The 22,979-nt window shown below is 49.0% G+C and overlaps 1 protein-coding gene across 1 annotated transcript; it reads left to right on the forward strand.

Annotated features, from left to right (window-relative positions):
- Positions 1–2,711: 2,711 nt before the first annotated feature.
- On the forward strand, positions 2,712–22,716 carry LOC143296513 (uncharacterized). Its single transcript, XM_076608500.1, has 3 exons — positions 2,712–2,908; positions 6,272–6,542; positions 14,583–22,716. The coding sequence occupies exons 2-3, from the start codon at positions 6,473–6,475 to the stop codon at positions 17,816–17,818; spliced, it is 3,306 nt and encodes a 1,101-aa protein (XP_076464615.1). The 5' UTR covers positions 2,712–2,908; positions 6,272–6,472; the 3' UTR covers positions 17,819–22,716.
- Positions 22,717–22,979: the final 263 nt, after the last annotated feature.

The raw sequence follows: 22,979 nt of genomic DNA on the forward strand, positions 1-22,979 counted from the left end.
CACATACAGACAGACACACACGGAGACACAAAGACAGACAGACATACACACAGACACACAGACAGACTCTAGACACAGACAGGCACACAGACAGACCCACAGACACAGACATGCAGACATAGACAGACATACACAGACAGGCAGACACACAGACACAGACAGACACACAAACACAGACAGACACAGACAGACACACAAACACAGACAGACACACAGACACAGACAGGCAGACACAGACAGACAGACAGACAGACACACACACACACACACACACACACACACACTCACACACACAGACAGGCAGACAGACAGGCACTGACACACACAGACACACAGACACACACAAAGACACAGACAGACACAGACAGGCAGACACAGGCAGGCACAAACACAGACAGACACACAGACAGACACAGACACAGACTGACACACAGACACAGACAGACACACAGACACAGACACAGACACACAGACAGACACAGACACACAGACAGACACAGACACACAGACAGACAGACACTAGACACAAACAGGTAGACACAGGCAGACACAGACACAGACATGCAGACACAGACAGACACAGATTGAACAGGCGGACACAGACAGACACAGACATGCAGACACAGACACTAGACACAGACATGCAGACACAGACAGACACAGACAGACACACAGACACAGACAGACAGACACAGACATACACAGAGACAGACAGACAGACACACACACACAGAGACAGGCAGACACAGACAGGCACTGACACACACAGACACACAGACACACACAAAGACACAGACAGACACAGACAGGCAGACACAGGCAGGCACAAACACAGACAGATACACAGACAGACACAGACACACAGACAGACACACAGACACAGACTGACACACAGACACAGACAGGCAGACACAGACAGACACACAGACAGACACAGACACACAGACAGACACAGACACACAGACACACAGACAGACAGACACTAGACACAAACAGGCGGACACAGACAGACACTAGACACAGACACACAGACACAGACAGACACGAAGACACAGACAGACACAGACAGACACGAAGACACAGACAGACATGCAGACACACAGACACAGACAGACACAGACACTAGACACAGACACGAAGACACAGACAGACACAGACAGACACACAGACACAGACATGCAGACACAGACACTAGACACAGACACACAGACACAGACAGACACAGACAGACACGAAGACACAGACAGGCACTGACACACACAGACACACAGACACACACAAAGACACAGACAGACACAGACAGGCAGACACAGGCAGGCACAAACACAGACAGATACACAGACAGACACAGACACACAGACACAGACTGACACACAGACACAGACAGGCAGACACAGACAGACACACAGACAGACACAGACACACAGACAGACAGACAGAAACACACACACACACACACAGAGGCAGACACAGACAGGCACTGACACACACAGACACACAGACACACACAAAGACACAGACAGACACAGACAGGCAGACACAGGCAGGCACAAACACAGACAGACACACAGACAGACACAGACACACAGACAGACACAGACTGACACACAGACACAGACAGGTACAGACACAGACAGACACACAGACACACAGACTGACACACAGACACAGACTGACACACAGACAGACACAGACACAGACAGACACACAGACAGACACAGACACATAGACAGACACACAGACACAGACAGACACACAGACAGACAGACACTAGACACAAACAGGTAGACACAGACAGACACAGGCAGACACAGACACAGACATGCAGACACAGACAGACACAGATTGAACAGGCGGACACAGACAGACACAGACATGCAGACACAGACAGACACACAGACACAGACAGACAGACACACAGACACTAGACACAAACAGACAGACACAGACAGACAGAGGCAGACACAGACATGCAGACACAGACAGACACAGATTGAACAGGCAGACACAGACAGACACACAAGACAGACAGATGGAGGGGAAAAAAACGTTGGGTGCTGCAGGTGCCAGGACGATATCAGGTGGAAGCCACACAACACAGTGTATCATCTGCCCCACCCCCCTCCCCACATCCCAACCCCCACCCCTCTCTCCCGAACATTTCTCGGGCAGCCAGCGCGTGCAGCCCGTGACGTCACTCCCGGAACTTAGGGAGGAGGGGAGGTGGGAGTGTGTGTGTGTGTGTGGGGGGGGGGGGAGGTCGTCAATAAAACCTTGATTGCCCCTCACGCACCACCCTCTACATCTTTCCCCCTCCAGCCCCCCTCACCCCCACCCCTTCCTGGCCCCAAAAAACTACTACTGCTGTGTTTTCTGCATCCAGCCCCTTTTCTATAAATAGGCTCTACACGATACAGTTACGAAATGATAAAGGCGTAAGGCTGATGGTTATTAAAAAGAAGAAACTCACAGCAGAATATGAAAGTAGTGTTGCTGGGTTATGAAGAGGGAGAGAAGAAAAGTGTGAGGAAAAGAGAGGGAGAGATGGAGGGTGGGGAGCATGAGTAACTGAGCTAAAGATAAGAGAGAGACAGAGACAGACAGAGAGAGAGAGAGAGATGGGAACTGGCGCCCTCCACAGCACAGCGAGCCGTCTGCAGACACGATGTGTTTACCTGGGGCTGGGGGGGGGGGGGGAGGTAAGGAGCTGGAGGAATGGGAGATGTGGTTCTGACAGATAAGTAAAGGGGATGCTGTGTGGACCACGCTCAGTCCCAGGACTGTTCACACACCAAAAACAAAAACATCAAACACACACACACACACACACAAAACACCACCTCCACAGTCAGTAGTGCCGTTGGTTGTGTGCGGGCCTGTGTTCTCCTTGTGCCTCTGTGAGGCAGAGGTAGGCATTTAATGTGTAGAACTGTGTTGTGTGCAGTCCGTATGAGACAGAACTGTGTTGTGCTGTGTGCAGTCTGTGTGAGACAGAACTGTGTTGTGTGCAGTCTGTGTGAGACAGAACTGTGTTGTGTGCAGTCTGTGTGAGACAGAACTGTGTTGTGTGCAGTCTGTGTGAGACAGAACTGTGTTGTGTGCAGTCTGTGTGAGACAGAACTGTGTTGTGTGCTGTCTGTGTGAGACAGAACTGTGTTGTGCTGTGTGCAGTCTGTGTGAGACAGAACTGTGTTGTGTGCAGTCTGTGTGAGACAGAACTGTGTTGTGTGCTGTCTGTGTGAGACAGAACTGTGTTGTGTGCTGTCTGTGTGAGACAGAACTGTGTTGTGTGCAGTCTGTGTGAGACAGAACTGTGTTGTGTGCTGTCTGTGTGAGACAGAACTGTGTTGTGTGCAGTCTGTGTGAGACAGAACTGTGTTGTGTGCAGTCTGTGTGAGACAGAACTGTGTTGTGTGCAGTCTGTGTGAGACAGAACTGTGTTGTGTTGTGTGCAGTCTGTGTGAGACAGAACTGTGTTGTGTGCAGTCTGTGTGAGACAGAACTGTGTTGTGTTGTGTGCAGTCTGTGTGAGACAGAACTGTGTTGTGCTGTGTGTAGTTTGTGTGAGACAGAACTGTGTTGTGTGCAGTCTGTGTGAGACAGAACTGTGTTGTGTTGTGTGTAGTTTGTGTGAGACAGAACTGTGTTGTGTGCAGTCTGTGTGAGACAGAACTGTGTTGTGTTGTGTGCAGTCTGTGTGAGACAGAACTGTGTTGTGCTGTGTGTAGTTTGTGTGAGACAGAACTGTGTTGTGTGCAGTCTGTGTGAGACAGAACTGTGTTGTGTTGTGTGCAGTCTGTGTGAGACAGAACTGTGTTGTGTGCTGTCTGTGTGAGACAGAACTGTGTTGTGTGCAGTCTGTGTCAGACAGAACTGTATTGTGTTGTGTGCAGTCTGTGTGAGACAGAACTGTGTTGTGCTGTGTGTAGTTTGTGTGAGACAGAACTGTGTTGTGTGCAGTCTGTGTGAGACAGAACTGTGTTGTGTTGTGTGTAGTTTGTGTGAGACAGAACTGTGTTGTGTGCAGTCTGTGTGAGACAGAACTGTGTTGTGTTGTGTGCAGTCTGTGTGAGACAGAACTGTGTTGTGTGCAGTCTCTGCAAGACAGAACTGTGTTGTGTTGTGTGCAGTCTGTGTGAGACAGAACTGTGTTGTGTGCAGTCTCTGCAAGACAGAACTGTGTTGTGTGCAGTCTGTGTGAGACAGAACTGTGTTGTGTGCAGTCTGTGTGAGACAGAACTGTGTTGTGTTGTGTACAGTCTGTATGAGACAGAACTGTGTTGTGTGCAGTCTGTGTGAGACAGAACTGTGTTGTGTGCAGTCTGTGTCAGACAGAACTGTGTTGTGTGCAGTCTGTGTGAGACAGAACTGTGTTGTGTGCAGTCTGTGTGAGACAGAACTGTGTTGTGCTGTGTGCAGTCTGTGTGAGACAGAACTGTGTTGTGTGCTGTCTGTGTGAGACAGAACTGTGCTGTGTGCAGTCTGTGTGAGACAGAACTGTGTTGTGTGTAGTTTGTGTGAGACAGAACTGTGTTGTGTGCAGTCTGTGTGAGACAGAACTGTGTTGTGTTGTGTGCAGTCTGTGTGAGACAGAACTGTGTTGTGTGCAGTCTGTGTGAGACAGAACTGTGTTGTGTGCAGTCTGTGTGAGACAGAACTGTGTTGTGTGCAGTCTGTGTGAGACAGAACTGTGTTGTGTTGTGTACAGTCTGTGTGAGACAGAACTGTGTTGTGTGCAGTCTGTGTGAGACAGAACTGTGCTGTGTGCTGTCTGTGTGAGACAGAACTGTGTTGTGTTGTGTACAGTCTGTGTGAGACAGAACTGTGTTGTGTGCAGTCTGTGTGAGACAGAACTGTGTTGTGTGCAGTCTGTGTGAGACAGAACTGTGTTGTGTTGTGTGCAGTCTGTGTGAGACAGAACTGTGTTGTGTGCAGTCTGTGTGAGACAGAACTGTGTTGTGTTGTGTGCAGTCTCTGCAAGACAGAACTGTGTTGTGTTGTGTACAGTCTGTATGAGACAGAACTGTGTTGTGTGCAGTCTGTGTGAGACAGAACTGTGTTGTGTTGTGTGCAGTCTGTGTGAGACAGAACTGTGTTGTGTGCAGTCTGTGTGAGACAGAACTGTGTTGTGTTGTGTGCAGTCTCTGCAAGACAGAACTGTGTTGTGTTGTGTACAGTCTGTATGAGACAGAACTGTGTTGTGTGCAGTCTGTGTGAGACAGAACTGTGTTGTGTTGTGTGCAGTCTGTGTGAGACAGAACTGTGTTGTGTGCAGTCTGTGTGAGACAGAACTGTGTTGTGCTGTGTGCAGTCTGTGTGAGACAGAACTGTGTTGTGTGCAGTCTGTGTGAGACAGAACTGTGTTGTGTGCAGTCTGTGTGAGACAGAACTGTGTTGTGTGTAGTTTGTGTGAGACAGAACTGTGTTGTGTGCAGTCTGTGTGAGACAGAACTGTGTTGTGTGCAGTCTCTGCGAGACAGAACTGTGTTGTGTGCAGTCTGTGTGAGACAGAACTGTGTTGTGTGCAGTCTGTGTGAGACAGAACTGTGTTGTGTTGTGTGCAGTCTCTGCAAGACAGAACTGTGTTGTGTTGTGTACAGTCTGTATGAGACAGAACTGTGTTGTGTGCAGTCTGTGTGAGACAGAACTGTGTTGTGTTGTGTGCAGTCTGTGTGAGACAGAACTGTGTTGTGTGCAGTCTGTGTGAGACAGAACTGTGTTGTGCTGTGTGCAGTCTGTGTGAGACAGAACTGTGTTGTGTGCTGTCTGTGTGAGACAGAACTGTGTTGTGTGCAGTCTGTGTGAGACAGAACTGTGCTGTGTGCAGTCTGTGTGAGACAGAACTGTGTTGTGCTGTGTGCAGTCTGTGTGAGACAGAACTGTGTTGTGTGCTGTCTGTGTGAGACAGAACTGTGTTGTGTGCAGTCTGTGTGAGACAGAACTGTGTTGTGTGCTGTCTGTGTGAGACAGAACTGTGTTGTGCTGTGTGCAGTCTGTGTGAGACAGAACTGTGCTGTGTGCAGTCTGTGTGAGACAGAACTGTGTTGTGTGCAGTCTGTGTGAGACAGAACTGTGCTGTGTGCTGTCTGTGTGAGACAGAACTGTGCTGTGTGCAGTCTGTGTGAGACAGAACTGTGCTGTGTGCAGTCTGTGTGAGACAGAACTGTGTTGTGTGCAGTCTGTGTGAGACAGAACTGTGCTGTGTGCAGTCTGTGTGAGACAGAACTGTGCTGTGTGCAGTCTGTGTGAGACAGAACTGTGTTGTGTGCAGTCTCTGCAAGACAGAACTCTGGAAGGTGTAACGCCTGTTGCACAGAAGAGCTGCTGTGAGCGGAACCTGTGTCTGTGGCTCCGTGACGTCACGGGAATTCCGAGCGCCTCTACCCCCCCCCCTCCCCCTCCACACCTTCCCTCCCTCATCCCCCACTGATATGTCGTTGTGACCTGTAGACAGTAGGTGTGTGACGTCACCATGGTCAGCACACTGACCCGCCGCTCGCTGTGTCTCCTGCTGGTCACTGTGGTCACTGCATTCGTTCCAGGTAGGTCTATCTTTGTCGCTCTGTCTGATGTCTGTCTGCTTCTGTCCGTCTGTCTGTGTTTGTCTGTCAGGTTTGAGAGCTACCACAGGTTACAGGAGAGTCTAAGGAGAGGGAGAGAACTCCGAAATGTTTACACAGAAATGTTGGTTGGGTATTGGATGTATTACATGTACACACAAGTACATGACCACAGACATTTTTTTTATTATTCAATATCAGAAAGGACACAAGCATGTGGGGTTGTGCATAGCCTGGGACCATCCAGGAAGCCGTGTGATGTTGTGCATAGCCTGGAACCATCCAGGAAGCCGTGTGGTGTTGTGCATAGCCTGGAACCATCCAGGAAGCCGTGTGGTGTTGTGCATAGCCTGGAACCATCCAGGAAGCCGTGTGGTGTTGTGCATAGCCTGGGACCATCCAGGAAGCCGTGTGGTGTTGTGCATAGCCTGGAACCATCCAGGAAGCCGTGTGGTGTTGTGCATAGCCTGGGACCATCCAGGAAGCCGTGTGATGTTGTGCATAGCCTGGAACCATCCAGGAAGCCGTGTGGTGTTGTGCATAGCCTGGAACCATCCAGGAAGCCGTGTCAGTATGCAGTATGAAGCTGGAGTACAGGTCTGATTGGTCAGATTGTTGGACAGCCCCACAGCACAATTACCTAAATGTGGTCACAGTAGCTAACACGGTTCTCACTGTGACCTGTCCGTCTGTCCTTGTCTCTTGATCATTCTGTTCCCTTCACTGGATGTCTGTCCCAGTCTTTCGATCAGTCTGTGTTCTTCACTGGATGTCTGTCCCAGTCTTTTGATCATTCTGTTCCCTTCACTGGATGTCTGTCCCAGTCTTTTGATCATTCTGTTCCCTTCACTGGATGTCTGTCCCAGTCTTTCGATCAGTCTGTGTTCTTCACTGGATGTCTGTCCCAGTCTTTTGATCTTTCTGTTCCCTTCACTGGATGTCTGTCCCAGTCTTTTGATCATTCTGTTCCCTTCACTGGATGTCTGTCCCAGTCTTTCGATCAGTCTGTGTTCTTCACTGGATGTCTGTCCCAGTCTTTTGATCTTTCTGTTCCCTTCACTGGATGTCTGTCCCAGTCTTTTGATCAGTCTGTGTTCTTCACTGGATGTCTGTCCCAGTCTTTTGATCATTCTGTTCCCTTCACTGGATGTCTGTCCCAGTCTTTTGATCAGTCTGTGTTCTTCACTGGATGTCTGTCCCAGTCTTTTGATCATTCTGTTCCCTTCACTGGATGTCTGTCCCAGTCTTTTGATCATTCTGTTCCCTTCACTGGACTGAATTACGTCTGCCCTTGTCCGTCTTTTGATGATTCTATTATCTTTACTGAATAACGTCTGTCCTGGTCCTTTGATCTTTCTGTTTTTTTCACTGGAACAGCTCCTGTCCTGGTCACACCTGACATTATAGTGTCTATATATAGATCTTTATCTGCCACGTGGTACCCAGCCATGGCTTTCTGTATTCCGCACACGAACGCCTGAAGGTCAGTGCTATGACCTCACGCAGCAGTCAGCTCCTTGGTCTGTGGTCTGCCCTTGATATTTGCTGTCTGTCTGTCTGTCTGTCTGTCTGGTGTTCCGGCACTCGGACCTGGTCCATCGTCTGTCTGTTGTGTCGTAGACATCCCTGACCTTCCTCTAAATACCCATCGTCCTTTTCACTGGTACAATCATTAAGGTCAAGCTGCAGAACAAGTGGAAGCAGCAGCATCCACGCCACAACAGAGCAGACCCGTATACCTGCTGACTCGTCGAGAGCAGGTAGCCATTTTCAGGCTCAGGACAGGCCACAACCTCCTGAAACACCACCTATACACGAAACTCCGTATCGGCGACACAGAGCAGTGCCTCTGCAGAACAGGCAGCCAGACAACAGAACATCTGCTGCAGTCCTGCCCGCTCCACCAAGTGCTCCGAGAGAAAACCTGGTCAGACCCAATCCCAGCGGCCCAGAAGCTCTACGGAGGACTGGAGGACCTGCGACGTACTGCCGCCTTCGTCGAGGAGACGGGGGAATCTATCTAATAAATGATGAACGAGACAACAACCTGGTACAAAATATGACACGATCCACACGAACATTCACGGAAGTTCTCCTCTTGACTTGTTTAATTACAGTCCATTTTACTTCCAGTCTTTTCTCAAAGTGGTAAGGAAAGTGGCTTCACAAACAGTGTTTTATTAAATGTAAAAACGAAAATTTGAAGTCCCCACCATCACACTGGACTTTTTTTTTTTTTTTATTCATTTGTTCATTTTGTTGTTCAGGAGGAAGGTGACAGAATGGTGAAGACGCTCAGCTGCCAATATGGAATGTCCGTGAGGGTCTGGGTTCGAATCCCGCTCTCACCCTTTCTCCCAAGTTTGACTGGAAAATCGCACTGAGCGTCTAGTCATTCGGATGAGACGATAAACCGAGGTCCCGTATGCAGCACACACTTGACGCACTGAAAAAGAATCCATGGCAACGAGAGTGTTGTCCTCAGGCAAAATTCTGTAGAAGTCCACTCTGATAGGTACACAGATTTATAAGCATGCCCTCAAGGCCTGACTAAGCGCGTTGGGTTATGCTGCTGGTCAAACGACTGCCTAGCAGATGTCGTGTAGCGTATATGGATTTGTCCGGATGCAGTGACACCTTCTTGAGAAACTGAACTTGTTTGTCACTATGTTTAAATTAACATATGCACTGAGGGAAAGTCTGAGTTCTTTCTGTTTGTTTTGTGGTTTGGTGGGGCTGTGACTGGGATGGGGCTTGATTTCACTGGCTTTGTTACTTAGCAGATGTGGCACAGTGTATGTGGACTGATTAAGTACCAGGGACCTTTACCCCAACAAAGTAACATCCACATAATTTTCATGATCCCGGCCTTGAAGTGGAGTGATGGCCTAGAGGTAATGCGTCCGCCTAGGAAGCGAGAGAATCTGAGCACGCTGGTTCGAATCACGGCTCAGTCACTGATATTTTCTCCCCTTCCACTAGACCTTGAGTGTTTACTTTACAATACAGCACACACACTAAGCAGTTCACCCTACTTAGCAAAAACAACACACACTAAGGCAGCACACACTGTCTACTTCAAGTACTTCTTACAAGCAGCATCTACAACCAGCACCTACAAGCAGCACACCTGGAACACAAACACACAACCAAAACCCAGGTCAGGTAAAATCTCAAAATATCCCGACATCACTGACATGAAAGGCCTATACCCTCTCAGCATCTTTCATCACATGTCCAGTATGCACTCCTCTCACACACAGATCTATGTGTGGTAAAAACAAGCTTCATTAAGCTTACCTGCCACCAACAGTGACATACCATACTGAGTACAAAACATATCACTGACCAATACAACCCTGTGTTCAACACATGTTACTCATCATTCAATGGAACTGTGTGTTACCACTACCAAACAAATCTCTTTGTCACCCCCCACCAGCCACACTCTGTCCCCCTTCCCTCCCCATCCCTTCGCCCCCCCCTCCCCCTCCTTCTTATCTCCCTTCCTGCTCCATCCAAAGTCCAGTCTTTGAGGTCGCGCCAGCACCGTGCCACCCTCCCTCCTTCCACCCTCCCGCAGCCCCACTCCCTCCTTCCACCCTCCCGCAGCCCCACTCCCTAGTCAGCCCTCTTTGGTCAGCGACGCCGCATCACCCGCCCCAGCTGTAGGAACACGTGCAGTTATGTGATGTCTGCCACAATCCCCATTCTGAAACAGACGTTGGTGGCATGTCAGAACATCCCGTGTGGCGGCCTGTCTTTCAAGTCGTTCCCCGTCTCACCGTTCACAAACACAGCTGAGGTAGATGGCAGGACTTCGGGATGAAGCTAGGGAGAATTTATGCAAAATGTGACCTCAAAGACTGGACTTTGGATGGAGTGGGAAGGGAGATAAGAAGGGGGGGGAGGGGGAAGGGATGGGGAGGGAAGGGGGACAGAGTGTGGGTGGTGGGGGGTGACACTGCTGGCAATCTATAACATATGATAAAAAGAAATACAATTACAATTACAATTACTCAGCAGATGTGGTGCAGTGTATGTGGACTGATTCAATACCAGGGACCTTTCCCCCAACAAAGTAACATCCACATAAATTTCATGATCCTTTCATATGTTTGTTAGTTTTCTTGGTTTTGTTTGATTTTGTTTAAGTTTTGTGTTGTTCATATTATATTGTTTTATTTGTATTGAACAAGTATATATCCATGTAAACAAGATTTTTTTTCCATTAAATTCGGTCTACCTGCTTTGGGGCTGACTTGAAATAGAAACTGAAATTGTTGAACAGCCAACAGAAGGACAAATCACTTTACAGTAAGCAAGAAGGAAATGAATGCATTAACATATTTGCATGCACCCACCCTTCCTTGCCCAACAACACACACACACACACACACACACACACACACACACACACACACTAAAAGGAGTCTGGTTCGTCCGTCGGGATCGACGAGGACCATCTAGTCATCTTGGGGGTGGGTGGGTTGGGCTCTGTGGGTGCACAGATGACTGGTCAGGCCAATCTGTGCCCAGAAGGTTCTGACGCAGTGTGGACAGGGGATGGTGGCGGCTGTCAGGGACTTGCTGGTACTGCTTTTCCTGGCCTGTCTGCGTTGCTCTGCTGCAGCGATAATGTTTGCCTCACAGGATTTGGCGCCTTTGTGGACAGCTGAACGCCACTTTGGTCTGTCCATTGCATTCAGCTCCCATGTGTCGTGGCTGATGTTGAAGGCCTTCAGAGAAGCTTTCAGAGTGTCTTTGAAGCGCTTCTTTTGGCCTCCATGGGAGCGCTTGCCATGTTGGAGTTCGCCGTACAGCAGTTTCTTGGGGAGCCGGTGGTCTGGCATGCGAACTACATGGCCTGCCCAGCGCAGCTGGGCCTGCATCAAGATGGTGTAGATGCTGGGCAAGTTTGCACGAGTGAACACCTCTGTGTCAGGGATCTTCTCTTGCCACTTTATGCCAAGAAGTTTTCTGAGGCTGGTGGTGTGGAAGTGGTTCAGCTTTTTGGCGTGGCGTTTGTAGACCGTCCATGATTCAGATCCATAGAGCAGTGTGGTGAGAACTATGGCCTTGTATACTTTGAGCTTCGTCTCCAGGGTGATGCCTCTCCTGTTCCAAACGTTCTTATGGAGTCTGCCGAAGGCAGCACTGGCTTTGGCGAGTCTGGCATTCACCTCGTTGTCGATGACAACTGTGCGAGAGAGTGTAGTGCCCAGGTATGTGAACTTGTCCACCGCATTCTGTCGTTGCCCGTTGATGAAGATGTTTGGTTCAACATAAGGCTTTCCTGGAGCTGGCTGGTGCATCACCTCAGTCTTCTTTGTGCTGATTGTGAGGCCAAAGTTGTCACAGGCAGCAGAGAACTTGTCGATGCTGTGTTGCATGTCAGCTTCGGAGGCAGCGTTGAGAGCACAGTCATCAGCAAACAGGAAGTCGTCGACAGTGTCTGTCCTCACCTTGGTTTTTGCTTGAAGCCTCCTGAGGTTGAAGAGTGAGCCATCTGTGTGGTACCTGATGCCAATGCCTACGTCAGCGTCTCTGAAGGCATCTGTCAGCATGGCTGAAAACATGAGACTGAACAGGGTGGGGGCAAGAACACACCCTTGCTTGACTCTGTTGGAGACAGGGAATGGTTCTGAAGTCTCTCCGTTGTCTTGGACTCGGGCCAGCATCCCATCGTGTAGTTGCCGTATGATGGTGATGAACTTTCTGGGACATCCGTACTTCACCATGATTCTCCAAAGGCCATCTCTGCTAACAGAGGCCTTGGTCAGATCGACATAGGTAGATTAAAGGTCGGCGTTCTGTTCCTGACACTTCTCCTGGAGCTGCCTGGCAGCAAACACCATGTCGATAGTCCCACGTTCTTTCCGGAAGCCACACTGGCTCTCTGGTAGGAGACCTCGCTCAAAGTGCGCTATGAGACGGTTGAGTAGCACTCTGGCCAGAGTCTTGCCTGCGACGGGCAGCAGGGATATTCCACGATGGTTGTCACAGGCCTGACGATTTCCTTTGTGCTTGTACAGGTGTACGATGGAAGCGTCTTTGAAGTCCTGTGGAACTGCCTCATGCTGCCAGATGAGCTGGAACAGCTGATGAAGCTTCTCAGTCAGCGCCATACCACCTTCTTTGTAGACCTCAGCTGGAATGGAGTCTGAGCCAGGGGCTTTGCCATTGGATAGCAGACGGATAGCTTTCTGGGTCTCCTCCAAAGTTGGGATGGCATCCAACGATTCACTGACTGGCACCTGGTGGAGTCGGTCGATGGCTTCATCATTGATGGTGGAGGGGCGGTTCAGTACACTGTCAAAGTGTTCAGCCCATCTCTCAAGGATCCCGTCCTTGTCAGAGATTAGGGTAGAACCATCACCACTGAGGAGTGGAGCAGATCCAGAGGTGGTGGGACCATAGACTTCTTTCAGGCCGTTATAGAAGTTCTTCATGTCGTTCCTGTCTGCAAAACCCTGGATCTCATCAGCTTTGTTGCTCAACCAGGAATCCTGCATCTGCCGCAGCTTCAGCTGGATGGTGCTGCGTGCGCTCTTCAGTATGTCTTTCTTTGACTGTGACTTGGGATCTTCAATGTGGGCTCTGTAGGCTTGGCGTTTGTCTTCTAGCAGCTGCTTGATCTCAGTGCAGTTCTCATCAAACCAGTCTTTGTGCTTCCTGGCAGAAGGCCCCAGGCACTCCATGGCAGTGTTGTACACCGTCTCATGCAGTGCGCCCCATGCTGCCTCCACATTCTGGTTGTCCAGCACGGTGGACTCAAGGCATTCCTCCAGGGTGTCAGCAAAGCTCTGCTTGATGTTGCCTAGCTCCAGCTTGTTGACATTCAGGCGTTTGGGTGCTTTCATGCCCTGGGGCCATCTCTTGGGCTGGGTGCGGAGGTTGAGTTTGGAGATGATAAGGCAGTGGTCTGTCCAGCACTCAGCGCCGCACATGGCCCTCGTGACTCGTACGTCCTGCCTGTCCCTCTTCCTGACAATGACAAAGTCGATGAGATGCCAATGCCCAGAGCGAGGATGCACCCATGACGTCCTGTTACGGGTAGGGAGGCAGAAGACGGTGTTTGTGATAAGGTTGTGCTGGTACAGTTGCCAACCCCATGCTGTGAGGTGTAGTGACTGTATGATGTTCAAATACACACACGCAGACAGAGAGAGAGACAGAGAGAGAGAGAGAGAGAGAGAGAGACAGAGAGACAGAGAGAGAACGAACGAACGAACGAACGAACGAATCTTTTTAATGAGGGAAGTGGAATAAGCATGTATATGCTTTTTTTACATCCAGCCTTCAGGGCAAAGAGAAATGATATCTAAATGTTCACAAGATAACAAAAGGTTATAGAAAAACATACATGACATTCAAATACACTCATTTGCACAGTAAGCATTTACAAGTACATAATCATGATACCTGCATTCATGACAATAATGTATATGAATATAGTAATGAGAGAGAGATAGAGTGAGTGAGTGAGTGAGTGAGTGAGTGAGAAAGAGAGAGAGAGAGAATGAATGAAGGAAGGAAGGAATCAATCAATCAATCAATGAAATTTATTTCTGATAGCATTTGAGTAAGCAAACAATTGCTTTCTCCAGCCCTCAAAAGGGAAAAAATGTCTAAAGAAAAGGTATGAAGAAGACCCCAAGAAATGAGTAAATGTTAACAAATTCATAGAAAAACGAGAAAAGAAACCTTATGATAAGCATCACATTTATAAGAAACAACACGTATTATCACATTTATAAGAAACAACACGTATTTGATAAAAACGCGGAGCGAGAGAGAGAGAAACGAAAAGAAAAGCAACAGAAGAGAGAGGAGATAGTATTTATAGAGAGGATGAGATAAAGAGACAGAGTGAGACGTGGTTAAATACAGTAATATCATATGACATAACATAATATGGTATACTAAGCAGAATTTCCTCATTTTTCCATCAGGTATTCATGATACCTTTTAAAGAGAGAGAGTCGAGATGTGACTGACCGATGTCCATTCTGGTTTCAGACGGTGGTCAATGGACAAGACACCGAAAGTCACCTTTCGCAGCCGGCTACCCAAAAGGACACCATCATCCTTTGCCACACCTTCCTGATGGCCACTCACCTGACTCCCTGGACCAGGGTCCACCTGTTGGAGCCAGGTACCCGCCCATCGGACCCCACTTCCCACCCCTTCCAGACGACCGCCCACCCCAACGGCCAGACGACTTCTTCCCCCCTGTCCCACCGTCCGACAGGCACAGTGACCACAGTGCCTACTCCCCCCACGTCCCCCCACCCCCATGGCCAGTCCTCCTCCCTCCCCACCCACAGACACCTGACGGTCACCTGCCTGTCCCTCCAGGGCACCTGGCAGAGGCCGAGCGTCCCTTCAGCAGGTCCTCCGTGCCACGCCCCCTCCTCCCCGCCCCCGACCAGGTGGCGGCCCTGATGAGGAGGACGCTGCGGAGGGAGGGCAGGAAGCGCTCCAGGATAAGGGAGCTGCGGAACTGGGGCCGACGACGCAATGCTGCACATGCTGACCCCCTGGTGCCTGACGTGTACGCACACAGCGCTGGTGGTGGTGGTGGTGGCAGACAGAAAGCTGCTGCTGCCGCTGCTGCTGCTGCTGCTGATGATGATGATGATGATGATGACCTGTTTGTGGACAGGAAGTTGGCAGCCAGCTTTCTGTCCAAACGGCCAGACCCCAGGCTGTGCCCAGGAGGGAGGGGAGGACCGTGCAGCTCACGACAGCGTGCTGGGCACCATAGGGAGCACGCCTCTCATCTTCATGACAGCGGCGACGGCGGTGAGAAAAAATTCGCTGGCGATTCGAAAGACTCAGAAGACAGTAGTGACAGCAATGAGAAGCAATTTTCTAGTGATTTGAAAGACTCAGAAGACCAATCTGATGGTAACAGCTCAGACAGCGAAGACAGGGAAGGGGAGGATTCACCAGAAGACAGGTCTGGCAGTCAGGAAGCTTCAGCACACAGTGACACACTGGCACACAGTGCTGTTTCTGACTTTCCTCAGGACAGCGAAGAAGATGAAGGTGATAACGATGACGATGACGATGACGATGAAGCTTCAGCACACAGTGACACACTGGCACACAGTGCTGTTTCTGACTTCCCTCAGGACAGCGAAGAAAATGAAGGTGATAGCGATGACGATGACGATGACGACGACAGGAGCCTTGCAGCGAATCTGAAGAGGAAACATTGGCTGAACAGATTAACACACAAGAAAATGAACACTTTGTGGACAGACTCAAGAAAAGCCCGCAGACGGCAGTTCCACCGCTTCATTGAGAGACTGAGAAAAAGAAGAGATCGACGACGACAGAGACGCCGCCATGACAGAAACAGCCAACATCCAATGAAAGACCCGAACGGCCTGTTGCCCGAACCACCCAGAAAAGGCAAAGTGCCCAAAGATGTGCCCTTCAAAAAGGATTCCCTAAAGCACCCCGGGTTGCCAGGTAAACGGTTCCCCGTAAGGAGAGTTCCTTCACGGCACAGGTCCCAGCACAGACGCAGGTCCCCGCAGACACGGAGGTTTTGGTGGAGAAGGTTCCTCCTCCATCACGCCAGGCGTTTCCGTCCCGGACTGGGTCGTGGAAAAGGGCAGTGGAAGGCAAGGAAGTCTTCCGGCAGACATCCACGTCAGAGGCACAGAGTGAAGCCAGCGCCCAGACGTCGTGGTCAGGTGATGTCTCTGCCGACAGCCGCCACTCCCACCACTCAGGTCTCGCTGGTCAAGGCCAAGGTCAATGCCAAGGTCCCTCTGTCGCAGTCCTCAGCCAGTGACCTACACAACAACGTCACGGAATCCGCTGTCCAGCAGACTGGTGGTCAATCCACTGACCATCCTGAAACCTCAGGTCCACCTGCCACAACGGTCACTTCCCCGCCCAGAACGTCCACTGACGGAGACATAGCCACCATCACCACACTCCCTGAAACCTCTTCCGTGCTGCCTGAAGAGGGGGAGCTGGTGGCGGTGCAGACAGTGTACGTGGGGTCAGTGGAAGGACGGCGGGTGAAGACCACCCGACTGGACGTGTTCAAGCCTGGCAATGACAGCGGTGCCGTGCGCCTGCACCTCACACGTCACAACTCGGCCACCGCGCCCCTCGGGCGAACAAAGAGAAACGCTGATGACAACGATGATGACGAGGACAGTGAGGACGAGGATGATGATGTTGGCGATAATCAGAATAGTGACGTGAACGATGTTGATGAGGACAGAGGTGACCATGATGATGACGATGATAACGTTGGTGATGATCAGAATAATGATGCAAATGATGTTGAGGATGACAGTGATGATGACGATGACGATGACGACGACGATGATAATGATAATGTTTCACGGCATCTTCAAAGAAGGAACAGAAGACGACGCATAAATCGTCCATGGCGGAAACGGAACAGAATGAACATGCGGCGGAGGCAGAATCGGAACAGAGGTGACCCCTCCTCCCCTTCCAGCAACAGGCGGGTGCAGAGATGGAGATGGCAGCAGCTACGCCGGTCACAAAGGAGGAATGAAAACAGCACTGCTGCTGACGATAATGATGACGACGACGATGGTGATGTGGATGATGATGACAGCGACAATGACGATGACCACGAGGAACTTGACGACAACGCTAACCGACACACAGGGTTTGTGAACCTGGGTTCCAGCCCCACACAGGGTCAGTTGGGTCGTGCACAAAACCGTCGTCGTCAGCGTCAGCAATGGCGACGGCGACAGCGACGGATGCGGCGGTGGCGAATCAACCAGCAGCGGCGGCGTAGAAACCGGGCCGGGCAGTCACGAGGCAGGCAGCAGCAGTCTGGAGCGCGGCGCACACCTCGGGATGATGACCACGTCAGGACCCATGGCTCAGAGGTTGACGGCAGGGCCGGACATCTGGAGTCGCTTGTCTCTCTTCCAGGAATTCACGCCATCTCGCACAATGCATACAGCATCACTGACAATGACAATGACAATGACAACAACGCCAACAGCGGCCAGGGCCAGCAGGAAGAAGCGGAAGCCTACATCCCCTCCCCCTTCATCAACCACCGCACAGCCTACGACTTCCTGTCCACCCAGGCCAGGTCAAGGTCGCGCGGCCAACCGCGAGGGGCGGACAACGAGCAGCAGTCTGAGCAGTGGCAGTTCAACCACCGGATGAGCGAGAGTCTGTGCGAGGTGTTCGACAAGCATTTCGTGCCCACCAACCTGGGCGGCCGCTGTGTGTGATTGAGCACCTCCTCTCCTGGCGCCTCCCTCACCACCCCGAGACAGCAGGTCAGAGGGGGGGAGGAGAGGGGGGAGGGGGTGCTTGTCACAGTACCCCTGACCCCTCCTCTCCCCCCTCCTCTCCCCCCCCCCCCGACCCCCACTCCCCCAGCCCCCTCTTCACACACACGTCTGGTGACTGTGCCAGTGTGTTGGTCGGATCAGGACTGGGTTCCGCCCTGAGGCAGTTGCATTGCTCGGACGGAAGAGCCTGTATGATCGTAACCCGCTGCTAACTGTGTGTAGTATGGAACTGACCAATGGCGTAGTTCGGTCAACGTAGGCATTTAGTAACGTGTAACTGTCAAAACGTTAGAAGCAAGCAATGCGACAGGATGTGAACTGTCGTGTCACATGGCCGATGATGTGTTGTGTGGGTTGGAAGCGAAACAGTCATGACGTCATTTGGTGTTATTGGTGTTACGGACGTAATATTTCGCGATATGTTCTGCGGGGTTCTCTCGCAGCTGGTGATGAACATTGACAGCAAACAGTGAGTCGAAATGGTGAGTGTTTGGTCAGGCATTGTAATGGTCATGTATTTTTTACCAGCAGACGATTTTAGGGGGTTCGATTACGTTTCTTATGCAGTTGTTTCTCGTTGTCTGTTCTTTAGAAGAATGTGCATGCTCTCTCTCTGTCTTTCTGTCTCTCTCTCTATCTCTCTCATCTATTTTTACTGATACTGATACTCATTTATTTTTAGGAATACGTGTTTTCTCTCTGTGTGTCTGTCTCTGTTTCTCTGTGGTGGAGAGTGTGTGAGTGTTCAATATTCATTGAGGGGAATATTGGGATGGACGAGCGGGTGTGGGAACACAGTGACTGTGTGGTCAGTGACTGGGAGTGCCCTCCCCCCCTCCACAGGCCCCTCACCCCCCACCGTCACCAACCGTTCACAAACTGACCCAGCCACAAGTGCACACAGACAGGGCCACAACTGTAGCTTGCAAGATGAGGGGAGACAGTCACCATCTGCGGTATCATGCACTCTTGGTAAAATTGGCCGTGGTATTGTGGTCTTTGATTTACGATTGTGTTCCTAGGATTTGGCTGGGGCAAACGACTACGTGTGGGTGTGGGTAAACAGTAAACAAATTTGAGATAATTGATTGAAAATCTAGACCTTAACACTGTAAAATACGTTTACGTTGATGTTTCTGATGGCGGTTGCGATAGCGTGTTTGTTTGTTTGACTAATCTACAGACTTAAATCATACGACTCTCCACTTACTAGGAAGAGAACAAACCTGAATTATACTAAAAATGTATAAAATCATATGAAAAAAATAATAAAGCGATGGTAAAGCTTAAATCAGGAGCTAAAGACTTGAAAGCGTATTAAAGCGTAAACCTGATAAAAGATACTCCATGCAGCTGCAGACAATGTCTTACCGGTTTCTTTTAAGTCTGTCCAGGAAACAAAATCAGTGAGAAAGGAATTCTTTTCTTTATATTGGGCTGAAAATTGTGACATTGTGGTCACAGATTGTCAGTAGGCCTAAGCGGAGACAGTAGAAAAAGTGTTTAGCCAGCGTTGTCAGTGTGTTGGACATGATATGGACTCCAGACACTTTTCTTCTTCGTTCGTGGGCTGCAACGCCCAGTATCACTAGTATGTACACCAGTGGCTTTTACGTGTTTGATCGTTTTTACCCCACCATGTTGGCATCCATACTCTGTTTTCTTGTATCTATAACCCACCGAACGCTGACATAGATTACAGGGTCTTTAACGTGCGTATTTGATCCTCTGCTTGCATATACACACGAAGGGGGCTCAGGCACAAGCAGGTCTGCACGTGTGTTAACCTGGGAAATCGGAAAAAATCTCACCAGGCGCCATTACCGAGATTCGAACCCGGGACCCTCAGATTGAAAGTCCAACGCATTAACCACTCGGCTATTGCGCCTGTCTCGCCAGACAATTTCTTCTGTTTGTTCTGGGGCATGGGAAAGAGGGGCCCATCCTCAGCTGGCTGCATGGAGGTCATTGCTGTCTGGCACAGTATTCTCCCTTGAAAAGGTGAAGAAGCTCCGCGATGCCGTGTGACCATTCTGAGTATCCAGCATCTGCTGCTGGGGTGTGACCATTCTGAGTATCCAGCATCTGCTGCTGGGGTGTGACCATTCTGAGTATCCAGCATCTGCTGCTGGGGTCTGCATGATGCCAGGCCCACACGTTTCACAGCTAACTCCGTGGACAAGTTCCTCTGGATTCGGGTGTGACCATTCTGAGTATCCAGCATCTGCTGCTGGGGTCTGCATGATGCTAGGCACACAGGTTTCACAGCTAACTCCGTGGACAAGTTCCTCTGGATTCGGCTTTTAAGTTCCTGAAGAATGATGATGACGATGATGATGATGATGACGATGATGATGATGACGTGACGATGATAATGATGATGATACTTATGTAGCGCCTGTCCTCGGACGGAGACCAAACTCGAAACACTTTACAAACACGGAGTCATTTGCGCAATCCCGACTGACAGCTGCGCTAATCATTCGTTTCTATGCCAGTTAAAAACAACTTCTTCTTTTTTTTCTTTTTTTTTTAAACATGTTTTATATTTTATATTTTGATCTGGTCAATATTGCACAGAAAAAAAGAACAGTAACCCTTGCTGCGTAATAAGATAAGACAACTTAGTGTTTCATGGGTGTTTTTTTTATCAGTCAAGTGAAATGTGTGACATTTTCATTTTTAATTAATTCAATTCAAAATACTTTATTATCTGCTTCAACCAAAAACAGAAAATTTTCTTTAGGCTCACTTAAAATAAAATGCCCGTCAGAAAAAAAAAAAAAAAAAAAAACTGACAAAAAAACTGACACACCCTTCACTTATCACCATGCACACATCAATTATTATGTACAAAGAAAAATATGTGTGTAAGATACTATTACATTATGATTCAGAGTGTAACAACTGTGTGTGTGTGTTGCGTGTGTGTCCGTGCGTGTGCATGCATTGCGCGCGTGTGCACGCGTGTGTGTGTCTGCGTGTTGAGCGTGTGTGTGTGCGCACGCGCGCGCGCGTATGTGTATGGTTCAATCATAAAAAGGAGAATATTCAGTAAGATAATAATATTTAAAAAGACAAATGCTCATCAACAGATAAAACCGAAAAACGAATGAGCAACTGGCACACCCTTCCTTGATCACTGTGTACATATGAACTATCATGTAAAAAGAACTGAACATTTAGGTAAGAAAACCAAAATTACATTGTAGGATAAAGTGAAGAATTTCAATAATACAAAAGGAAAATATTCACTAAGATAATTATAGCATTCAAGAACATGAAATCACAGTTGAAGGGTCAACATCGCCACCAAGATTAAAAGCTTGTAAAACCCCTTTCACGCCCCTCTGCGGCAAAACGATAACACTGAGCACGCGCGCGCGCACACACATACACGCATGCACGCACACACGCACGCACCCACACACTTCTCCCCTCACCCCCTCCCCTCACTTCTTTCTTTACACGCATGCATGCATACATATAGGGAAGAAAGACAACTGTCATAACAATAAACAAATCACAGGCAATGGAATAAAAACAATATTTGAGCGAATCATTTACCACAGCAACAGCAGAGGGGGCAATTGATTTTTTGTACACATTCTTCTTTGCAAGAGGGATTTTACATCGTCTACCAGAAGGGAGTTTCTGAAAGACAGAGTTAAGTGCATGAGTGGAATCATTAAAAATTTGGAGAGCTTTTCTGCTAAGAGTGGATTGGTATTGGGTGTTCAGTTGTTGCTGGGTCTTGGTTATTTTTTTGCTGGCCAGGTTTACAACTCGTCCAAATTTTGTCTTTAACTTCACAGTCAGTTTGCCAAACCAGGCCACAATACTGAAAGCCATGACACTTTCTATCAGACTTCTGTACACCAGCTCAAGTATGTGTGGACTAACATTAAAACTTCTTAATTTTCACAGTAAAAAGGGTCTCTGGTGCGCTTTCTTGGCAGTGGCATCAACATGTTCACTGAATGTGGGACTGTGATCAACTATAGTCCCTAGATATTTAAAACTATCCACTATTTCCACTTGTCTCTGATCTATTATGACTGGATTTTGTATGTGTGTGTCCCTTTCACTGCCTAAAATAAGTTTTGTTTTCTCCACGTTCAGTTCGAGAAAGTTATCCTTTAAGAAAGAGTTTATGACTCTAATTTCTAAAAAATATTGTGAAATTGAAAACTCGTCTTTTAAAAGACCTACTAAAGCCATGTCGTCAGCATGTTTTACAAGATTGAGAAAAAGGTCTGAGCACCTGATTTCATTAATGTAGAGGAAGAAAAGCAAAGAGGATAAAACACGGCCCTGCGGAACTCCAGTATTCACAGTAATAATTTCAGACAATATGGGCCAGCCAGAACTGACATTCAGACAAACACGCTGTGGCCGATCGCATAAAAACTGTCGTATCCATAAAATAAGGTCAGCTGTTACATCTAGGTCTATAAGTTTCCTCACTAAAATATGATGTTGAATAGTATTAAAAGAAGCGGACAGATCCATAAAAGTACCAAACAGATGTTCCAGATTTGTCCAAATGACGTGCGATTAGATCAATTAAAGAAATTGTTGCATCATCAACACCTCGTCTAGCCCTGTACGCAAACTGTAATGGATCCATGTGATCAGCTACACATTTCGACAAGTGTCACACAGACAACTCTTTCCATACATTTGGCAATGACATGTACCCATGTACCCCGCGGGGATTCCTGGAAAAATCGTGCTTGTGTACAATGTGTCAAGTGATGGAGGTATTAACAGAAGATGCTCTTGTATCCCATTTCTATGACAATAAAGCGTGAGCAGGATGTCTGCATGACTTTCGCAGTGAATGGTTTTTATGTTGTTCGTCACTTGGAGCTGACTGAGAGGTTCACATGTCTGCTAGATAAGTGACACTCTCACTACTGACCCGTTTGTGGCTACCCTTAGCGACACGTGTGTGGCCACCCTTGGCGACACGTGAGTGGCCACCCTTAGCGACACGTGTGTGGCCACCCTTGGCGACACGTGTGTGGCTACCCTTCGCGACAAGTGTGCGGCCACCCTTAGCGACACGTGTGCGGCCACCCTTAGCGACACGTGT

The sequence above is a fragment of the Babylonia areolata genome, chromosome 21, assembly GCF_041734735.1.
Source record: "Babylonia areolata isolate BAREFJ2019XMU chromosome 21, ASM4173473v1, whole genome shotgun sequence".
Classification (NCBI taxonomy): Eukaryota; Metazoa; Mollusca; class Gastropoda; order Neogastropoda; family Buccinidae; genus Babylonia; species Babylonia areolata.